Genomic DNA, 10458 nt, shown 5'->3' with positions numbered 1-10458 from the left:
AAATAGCAGTTAAAGTGCTAATTCTACTACTACAATAAGTCTCCTTGTTGGGCCTTTATAGTAGTAGAATTAGCACTTTAACTGCTATTTCTAAATTTCGGTATGTGGTGAAGCAACTGTTGCTGATCCCTTAATTATGTTTATATCATCATCATCATCATCGTTTAACGTCCGCTTTCCATGCTAGCATGGGTTGGACGATTTGACTGAGGACTGGTGAAACCGGATGGCAACACCAGGCTCCAATCTAATTTGGCAGAGTTTCTACAGCTGGATACCCTTCCTGTGTCTCTGTCTATCTGTATGTGTGCATCACTAAAAATAGAGAACTACTCAACCGATTTCATCCAAGCTTTACGCATGCATTACTTGGGGTACATGAAGTGTCATGGGCCAAAAAAATTTTCATCTTCTTGCCTAATGTGAGCCCAGTGTAATCTCTTAGACTATTTTGGCATTACATGTCAAAGGTGAAACAATAACCGTTTATTGACATTTGACCTTGTTTTGTCAGTTACATCGACTTCCCGATGCCATTGAAACTGAGGAGAACAAGCACCTCCCTGTGATGTATCACTCTAGCCAGCTGAAGACAAAAGCTGCCTGCAACTGTGGACGGAAACAGGCTGACAAAGAAGACCCATTCAACCATGAGGTAACTTTTACTGATATTATGTTTCGTTCCTGATCTTCCTGTCTCTTTCTGTTACACTATAACCTTCCATCACCCCCACCAGTGCCTCCTCCCTGCTCACAGATTCTTTATCTTGCAAGTTACTTGGTCACCTTGCAAGTGCTGATTCCACATAAAACGCATCCAGTCCACTGTGAAGTGGTTGGCATTTGGAAGGGCATCCAGCTGTAAAAACCATGCCAGAACTGACCTCACCTGTGCTGGGGCCATGAAAAATGCACTCAGTCCACTCTGGAGAGTGGTTGGTGTTAGGAAAGGCATCCAGCCATAAAATCTATGCCAAAACAGACACAGAGGTCTGGTGCAGTCTTTCGCCAGGGCTAGCACCTTCACACATACATGCATAGTCTTAAACTTTGATTATCTGCTAGTGGGTAACAATACCTTCATCATCATCATCATCATCATCCTCGTTTAACGTCCGCTTTCCATGCTAGCATGGGTTGGACGATTTGACTGAGGACTGGTGAGCCAGATGGCTGCACCAGGCTCCAATCTGATCTGGCAGAGTTTCTACAGCTGGATGCCCTTCCTAGCGTCAACCACTCAGAGAGTGTAGTGGGTGCTTTTACGTGCCACCGGCACGAAAGCCAGTCAGGAGGTACTGGCAACGGCCATGTTTGAAATGGTGTAGTTTACGTGCCACCTGAACAAGGGCCAGTCCAGCAGTACTGGCAACGAACTCGCTTGAATGTCTTTTCACGTGCCACTGGTACAAGTGCCAGGTAGGCAACGTTGGTAACAGTCACGCTCAAATGGTGTTATTTATGTACCACCGGCACGAAAGCCAGACAGCTGGTGCTCTGGCAACGATCACGCTCGGACGGTGCTCTTAGTGATTTACCGATACAGGTGCCATCACGATTTCGCTTTTGCTTGCCCCAACAGGTCTTCGCAAGCCGAGTTTAGTGTTCAATACCTTGTTGAATACAAAATGTATTGACTTGGAATATTTTTTTTTTTAATTCATTGCCAGGCAGCAAATTTTGAATTCTATGACAGCTTGGAAAAAAGCTGCTGTCTCAGTTTGCAACATATTGAACTACCAGTGTTTAAACCAGGGACAGACAGCTTTCAACCATCTCCTCTTGTCAAACCCAGCAACATCAATCTTCGAGAAGGTTCTAAAGGCGACATCACACATGGAGTTGGAAACCTCAGCTTAGCACTAAGTCTTGGTAAGGTTCTAGTCTCATCACATCTGAAATGGGTCACTGTATTTGTCACACTTTTGTATCATGTTTTTCCTCCCTGGCCCTTTAGCATTCAGATTACTCTGTTAAATGTAATATTTATTCCCATTATTTCCAATTAATTATGCATTATCTTGTATCTTCAAAATTTCAATAAAGTTAGAGGGAGATAGTGTGTGTGTGTGTAACGTATGTATATACATGTATATGCGTAATCACAGAGATGTGAGTTCGAGTCCACAGTTAACCACCTACACTTTTTTCTGCAAAATAGGGGTAGTTTATCCTGTCCAGGCTATATTATTAGCATTATCCTGCGTTTGAGAATTTAAAAATCACTTCTTTAACTTTCTAAGACATCTCAACGCTTCTAAAAGCAAACTTCGTCTGTTTGTTTACGTTTGTCGTAATTTGAATTTAATTAGATGTTTATTTTGTCTGCTGCAGGTCAATCAGGAAGCAGTGATCTTTTTGCGTCTACTAATATGAATACAGAAAGTCTTGCTGAAGCTAGTAACAGCCACCCACAAGAGATCCGTTTAACACAGCCAGGTAAATAAAAACTTTTAAAAAAAACAAATTTTTTCCTTGCCATTTTTAAACAACCCCTATCGCTTGAGAAAACCACAACATTTCATAATGCATATTGAGTGGGCTTCCTGTTCTTTGTCATGTATCCTGGTTTGCTGTGGAGGCGCAATGGCCCAGTGGTTAGGGTTGTAGAGACACTGCCGGAATCAGATTGGAGCCTGGTGCAGCCTCCTGGCTTCCCAGTCCCCAGTCGAACCATCCAACCCATGCTTTTGATAGGGCCCTGTGGAGGAGGTGCTTGAGATCTATACCCCTGCTTGACCCTTTCAAGAATAGTGGGTGAAGATGATGACAGTTGCTTTTAATAGAGCCCTGTTGAGAAGGTGCTTTAGATCTCTACCCACTTTACCCTTCCAGGAATAGAGGGTGAAGACGATGGATGCTTTTGATAGAGACCTGTGGAGGAGGTGCCTGAGATCTATAGGATTAATGGGCGAAGAAGATAGATGGATATTTAGATGACTTTTTAACTTTCATGTATTAATTTAATACTTTGTTTTTTTCCTCTGTAGATGTCGAACGAGTATTTGACCGTCAACATTCAACAACAGAATACCTCCCTGATATGATTAACTCAGACTCTCCATCTGGACTGTTGCCAAAGTTTTCATCATGGTCACTTTGTGCACTGGGCAAGACCAGCTCCTACGTCCACTCTCAAGGTGAGGAAACCAATTACAATTTTTTTACCCTTTGGCTATAATATCACTTTTTATTTACATTTATTTCTTGGTGTGTGTGTGTGTGTACACAAATACATGTGTGTGAGAGAGAGTACAATTGTTCTACATATGTGTGTGTGTTATACTGAAAGGTCTTTGGCTATGCACTTAAGAAGCTTGCTTTGCAACCAAACACATAGCTTCGGGTTCAGTCCCACTGCACAGCCAGCATCCTGGGCACATGTCTCTTACTATAGCCCTGAGATATACTCTTTTACTCTTTTCACTCATTTGACTGCGTCCATGTGTGGAGCACCACCTTTAGTCGAGCAAATCGATCTCAGGACTTAATCTTTGGAAGCCTGGTACTTACTCTATCGGTCTCTTTTTGCCGAACTGCTAAGTTACGGGGACGTAAACACACCAGCATCGGTTGTCAAGCGATGTTGCGGGGAACAGACACACACACACACACACACACACACACACACACACACACATATATATATACATATACATATATACAATGGGCTTCTTTCAGTTTCCGTCTACCAAATCCACTCACAAGGCTTTGGTCGGCCCGAGGCTATAGTAGAAGACACTTGCCCAAGGTGCCAAGCAGTGAGACTGAACCCAGAACCATGTGGTTGGTAAGAAAGCTACTTACCACACAGCCACTCCGGCACCTATAAATCACTCCTATAAGCCACACACACACACACACACACACACACACACACGGTTTCAGTTTCCATTTACCAAATCCAGAAAATTTTGGAAACAAAATATTTTTTTTTTTATGATAATTTACTTCTTGTCATTATTTTTCTTCAACACTTTTTGCAATGTTGAATTGTATCAAACCTTGAATTAACTACCAACTATAATATATGTGTCTATTTCTGTATCTGTTTCAATATATGATCCCTGATTAAATTTATTACAATTAAATGTCCCTCTGCACCTATATCTATCTTTGAATCTGTCTTAGGTTTGGACCTTCCTGGTTTTTTCCACGGCAGTAATTTCCTATTGCCCTGGGATATCTCTCTGCGTATGGAGAAAGACAAATGGCCTGGTCTGGGAGAAGCAAACAAAAAGACCAAACAGAAAAGGATTCAAAAAGGTCAGTGATATTTCAGAATTATTTTGAGAACCTGAGTTAATTATGAAACAGTTGTAACCAATATGGAATTAGTAAAACATTTTGTTTCTCGCGTATGGTTTGTATGTATAAAAATGTTTGCTGTTTGCTTTCAGAGTCTGGTGAAGTGAATGTTCGTGTATACATTGGTGTTGAATATGAATGCCCAAGAGGCCACAGATTCTTCAGTAGCGGCCCAGACAAACTAGTTAAAATGTCCAGTTCCAGTAACGTGAAGGTAAATATACTTCTGTGATAGATCTCCATATTTTAAGCCCTGGGTTAACTTTGATCAGGTACAGCTTTGGTTTAAAAAATAAAAAGCACTGTGAAAAAAAAAATGAAATGTTGGTAGGACGTGGATATTTTTATGCATCTCAACTGTTTCCTCATCTATTTTGATGATAAATAAAAATTACTTTTGAGACCTACATCATCCCTGCTATTTCTAGTGTAAACCAACCATCAAATGGCCTTCCAACTGATATCCCACCCCACTTCCTGTGGATTTCAAAACTTTGGGGTTGCAACCATAAAGATGAGCACAATGAAAAGTATGTCTGGTGAGATTGTGGAAACGAGAGAATGTGTGCTGTGTGCAAGAGGTAAGAGGGAAAGGATGCTCAACCAAACTCCTCATAGACAAAAGATAGATATACAAATTGTTCTGGGGGAGTAATAGTGAGACTAGGGGTAGAGTAGGCATACTGTTAGCTGGGTGATAAAGTAATTGTGGTAGCCAAGGTATGTGATAGGATAATCAAAATGTTATAGGCAACTCAACTGCAGCAGTTATCTCAGTATATGCCCAGAAGCACGGAAAGATTGCTTCATGTGAGACCATTCTGCAAGCTACCTCAATGACGATTGACAGTGACTTGACTTCATTATTTTGGTTGGTGATTTCAATAGTCCTGTCGACCAACATGCCAATGCCTTCCATGACATACACAGAAGCTATGGATATGGTGAGAGAAATGAGGTAGGTGTAAGACTCCTGGAGTTTTGTGATGCAACCAATCAAAGGATTTGCAAGACACTTTATTTCACATTGCTCCAGTTTCACTCAGCTGTAGAAATGAGTTGCGATGTCACTGGTGCCAAGCTGTATCAGTCTTTGCCTTTCCCTTGGATAACACTGGTGGCGTGGAGAGGGGAGACCGGTATGCATGGGCAACTGCTGGTCTTCCATAAACAACCTTACCCAGACTTGTGCCTGGGAGGGTAACTTTCTAGGTGCAATCCCATGGTCAGTCATGACCGAAGGGGGGGGGGTCTCCTCCATTATCATCATCATGATTATTATCATTGTTACTATTATTTTTATCGTTCAGGATAATGCCCACAAGCTGTTAACATCAGACATGCCGCTGTTTTGCTCGTGTCCCTGTCGGTAAGGAAACCATTAATTTATATCACTCTATTAATTCTGATTATTTTCCATGTCTCTAAGGCAATGATTCTCAAATCCCTTCTCTTCTCTATTAACCCCTTGATTTATTGTATTTCAGCATTTACACCATCACCCAATTCGAGCTATATATATATATATATATATATATATACTCTCTTTTTACTCTTACTCTTTTATTTGTTTCAGTCATTTGACTGCGGCCATGCTGGAGCACCGCCTTTAGTCGAGCAAATCGACCCCGGGACTTATTCTTTGTAAGCCTAGTACTTATTCTATCGGTCTCTTTTGCCGAACCGCTAAGTGACGGGGACATAAACACACCAGCATCGGTTGTCAAGCAATGCTAGGGGGACAAACACAGACACACATATATATAAATATATATATATATACGACGGGCTTCTTTCAGTTTCTTGTCTTCCAAATCCACTCACAAGGCTTTGGTCGGCCCTAGGCTATAGTAGAAGACACTTGCCCAAGGTGCCACGCAGTGGGACTGAACTCGGAACCATGTGGTTGGTAAGATAACATATTATATAAATAGATTATTTATGGGTTTACTTTATTCATAACCAAATGGGTTTCAAGACTTCTCTAATCTTTCATTCTCTCTCTCTTTTGCTCTCATATCCTTCCCTCTCTCTCCACCCCCTCTTATTCATTTACACTTTTGTCTCAATATTTCTGCAGTACCAAAGGTCACATGGCTCAGCTGATGCGCGTGTATGCTGCACCCCCTGAATGTCCAATAACAGTGACCCTGAACCCAGTCGTGCAACCAGCTCACCCACACCACGGTCCAAACTTCTACCCAGGCAATGATGATCCTATCAAGCTATCAACTGGTAACATCTGGGTCCTCCGTTTACCGTATCCTTTGCAAGAAAGATGTCATCATGTTTTTTTTTTGTGTTTTTCTTTCATTATTTTGTTTTTCATTTATTTAATTTGTTTATTTATATATTATTGTATAGGTGCAGGTGTGGCTGTGTAATTAAGAAACTTGCTTCCTAACCTTGTGGTCTTGGGTTCAGCCCCACTGCATGGCACCTTGGGCAAGTGTCTTCTATTACAGCCCCAGGCTGACCAAACCCTTGTGAGTGGATTTGGTAGAGAGAAACTAAAGGCGGTGAGCTGGCAGAAACGTTAGCACGCCGGGCGGAATGCTTAGCAGTATTTCGTCTGCCGCTATGTTCTGAGTTCAAATTCCGCCGAGGTCGACTTTGCCTTTCATCCTTTCAGGGTACCAGTTACACACTGGGGTCAATGTAATCGACTTAATCTCTTTGTCTGTCCTTGTATGTCCCCTCTATGTTTAGCCCCTTGTGGGCAATAAATAAATTAGAAACTGAAAGAAGCCCCTCTGTGTGTGTGTTTGTTTGCAAGTAACATTGTCTTGACATGATGATTGCCAATAGATGTCACTGTCATACAAGCTATACAACGACAAACACAAAAACTCATACATACATAGATATATACACATATGATGGGCTTCTTTGAATTTCTGTCTACCAAATCCACTCACAAGACTATAAATCTTGTGGAGGCTATAGTAGAAGCCACTTGCCCAAGGTGCCACGCAGTGGGACTGAGCCTGGAACCATGTGGTTGAGAAGCAAACTTCTTACCACACAGCCACACCGGTTCCTATCTTCATACCTTTTTCATGCTTTTCTGAAAAATTTTCTGTTTTCTTTTTTTCCTTAATCCTGTTACCCTTCCAGTCACATCTACGTCGGTAACGGTCACGTGTACTCCAAACCTAATGACTTCAACCAACAGAATTTAGGCTGCCTTAACAAAGGGATATTTGGCTACCAACACACCATGGACACTTGAGAGAAAAACAAAGAAAAATCATCAAATAAGTCTAAACAACACTCACAAAAGTGAAAGACAAGACAAGACAGCCATTGAAGAAAACTTGCAGAGTTGGCCCTTCAAGTCCTCCTTTAAAAAAATTATCTTGGATGAGAAATGATGACTGGAGACCAAGAGCAAATGCAGCAGCTTTATAATGCAGAAATGTGCAACTTGGTGCTGGGCTTTTACTTGCAAACCTCCAGGAATGTGTGTGGTATAAAACAGAATAAGGACAAAGATTTCTAAGTTAAGATGCAAGACTACAAATTAGTCAGAAATTCTAGTAAATCAATCTGCAGTACATGAGTGGTTCTATATTTTTCCAGCCCTTCAGGAAAATATAATACTATTTATTATGATTATTATTATTATTATGATTATAGATGTCACAGTATACAATATTGTGAGGTTGTTGATTGAAGATATTGTGTCTACCAGGCATTCACACTGTTTGTCAAGACGCAACAAGGACCTCAGACAGACAGTACTTTGCGCAATATGCATGCAGTTCCAAGCGATGCCAACTTTTGCAATATGTCTTGATTGTAGGGTATTTCTAACATTTTCAGATGTTTTTTCAGGTTTGATGGTATTGAACTTAATGCTCTGATGACAATAGAGATAACCTTTATGTTTGTCTCTTGTAGCTCCCACATCTTAGCGATCTCAATTCTCAGGTTTCCATATTTATCAACCTTTTCTCTTTCTTTCATGATGGTATTTTGATCTCCTGGTACTACCACGTCAATTATTAGGCACTTTTGTTTGTTCCTCCTAAAGGTACGAAAAGCATTTATAAAAATAATTATAGTTTAGGTACAAAGATAGTAACTTGGTGGGGGAGCTAATAGATTGAAAAATAGCAATATTTTAGGTACAAGGCCAGTATTTTGGGTTGAGGGCCTAGTTTAAATGATACTCTTTTACTTGTTTCAGTCATTTGACTGTGGCCATGCTGGAGCAGCGCCTTTAGTCGAGCAAATCGACCTCAGGACTTATTCTTTGTAAGCCTAGCACTTATTCTATTGGTTCTCTTTAGCCGAACCGCTAAGTTATGAGGACGAAAACACGCCACCATCAATTCTGAAGCGATGTTGGGGGGACAAACACAGACACACAAACATATACACACACACATACAAATATATATATACATATATACGACGGGCTTCTTTCAGTTTCCGTCTACCAAATCCACTCACAAGGTTTTGGTCGACCCGAGGCTATAGTAGAAGACACTTGCTCAAGGTGTCACGCAGTGCGGCTGAACCGGGAACCATGTGGTTGGTAAGCAAGCTACTTACCACACAGCCATCCCGCAGCTATATAATCTATATTATAATTCTCAAGACTATTTTTCTTAGAGATCCTAAAAAATTCATTTTATTTTATTTTTATTTTTATTTTCCTCCAACATTGACACCTCCAATATGTTCCAATTTCTTCAATCTCAGAATATCATCAGGTCTCGATATAACTCAATCCTGGATGTGTACCATGGTTATATCAAACTGGAGGATATGAACCAGGAACCTTTTATTTTCCCAAGCTGTGGCAACACCTGATGACCAACTGGACATCAACCAGACAGAAACATAGTCTAGGGCGTAAATAGTGTAAATTGTTTCATCTCTGAAGTTGAGGTTAATTAGTGCAAATAATTATGAATCTTATTTACATATGTATTCTTACATACACATCATATACACACATACATACACAAATCAACACAGCATTGTAAATTTGAGCCAAAATGCCAATAATATAATAAAATCTGTCAAGTGATTTTGTTTTGTGTCTGTCATCATTTTCAGTACTGTCATCATTACATTGTCTTTATTGCCACCATCATTTTTCATTGTTGTCTCAGGCACTGCTGTGGGGAGGTGCTTTTATGTTGTGGGGTTAAGAACCCCTGTACAACCCCTGTGTAGGTACATGTACATTTCCATGGTGATGATGATGATGATGTAATCTATGTGTGCCATCTTCACCATTATTGTTTAATGTCTGCTATCCATGCTGGCATGGGTTGGACGGTTTGACCAGAGCTGGCAAAATTCCTGGCCTTGTGCCAAAATCCGAAATTATTATTATTATTATCATTGGATAAGAGAGCAGCGCATGCCAGCAAAGTAACACTGGGGAACAAATATACTAAGTCCAATACATCCATCATAACTACCCGTCTGATAAGGGTACGCCAGGCACATGCATCACAACCATACATGCGCAGCATGGTGATCTCGTATCAAGATAAAAAGGGCATAACCTCGCAAACGGGACCCAGTTAGAATTTTCTTCAGGTTGAGTAGCCAATCCTGCTCAAAAGGTCCCCGAATAAAGTTTGTTTGAAAGATGACGAACAAAACATCCATGTTTCCAAAGGTGAATTATCCAAACCCCAAAGAATTCCTCTCAACACATGGCTATGATGCTCCCCCACTACTTCTGCTCCTGATCAGAGATGCACATCTCGTCAGCCTCTAAGGGACATACTCAACTGACAAGCAAATCTGTGGTATTGAGCAGAATATTTATTTTTATTATTATTATTATTATTAGGCGCAGGAGTGGCTGTGTGGTAAGTAGCTTGCTTACCAACCACATGGTTCCGAGTTCAGTCCCACTGCGTGGCACCTTGGACAAGTGTCTTCTACTATAGCCTCGGGCCGACCAAAGCCTTGTGAGTGGATTTGGTAGACGGAAACTGAAAGAAGCCCATCGTATATATATATATATGTATGTCTGTGTTTGTCCCTCCACCATTGCTTGACAACCGATGGTGGTGTGTTTACGTCCCCGTAACTTAGCAGTTCGGCAAAAGAGAACCAATAGAATAAGTACTAGGCTTACAAAGAATAAGTCCTGGGGTCGACTAAAGGCGGTGCTCC

The 10458-nt window shown here is 40.9% G+C and overlaps 1 protein-coding gene across 1 annotated transcript in view; it reads left to right on the top strand.

Moving 5' to 3' along the window:
- Positions 1-9349, top strand: part of LOC106881451 (nonsense-mediated mRNA decay factor SMG8) — a 26501-nt gene extending 17152 nt beyond the window's left edge. The window contains exons 14-22 of the mRNA XM_014931836.2: positions 515-655; positions 1671-1872; positions 2335-2439; positions 2991-3140; positions 4132-4266; positions 4401-4522; positions 5619-5677; positions 6389-6568; positions 7426-9349. Of these exons, the coding sequence (XP_014787322.1) occupies positions 515-655; positions 1671-1872; positions 2335-2439; positions 2991-3140; positions 4132-4266; positions 4401-4522; positions 5619-5677; positions 6389-6568; positions 7426-7540 (1209 nt within the window). The 3' untranslated portion in view covers positions 7541-9349. The remainder of the gene's footprint in view (positions 1-514; positions 656-1670; positions 1873-2334; positions 2440-2990; positions 3141-4131; positions 4267-4400; positions 4523-5618; positions 5678-6388; positions 6569-7425) is intronic.
- Positions 9350-10458: the final 1109 nt, after the last annotated feature.

This window comes from Octopus bimaculoides, chromosome 14 (genome assembly GCF_001194135.2).
Source record: "Octopus bimaculoides isolate UCB-OBI-ISO-001 chromosome 14, ASM119413v2, whole genome shotgun sequence".
In the NCBI taxonomy this organism is placed as follows: domain Eukaryota; kingdom Metazoa; phylum Mollusca; class Cephalopoda; order Octopoda; family Octopodidae; genus Octopus; species Octopus bimaculoides.
This window is presented reverse-complemented; position numbering and strand designations above follow the sequence as displayed.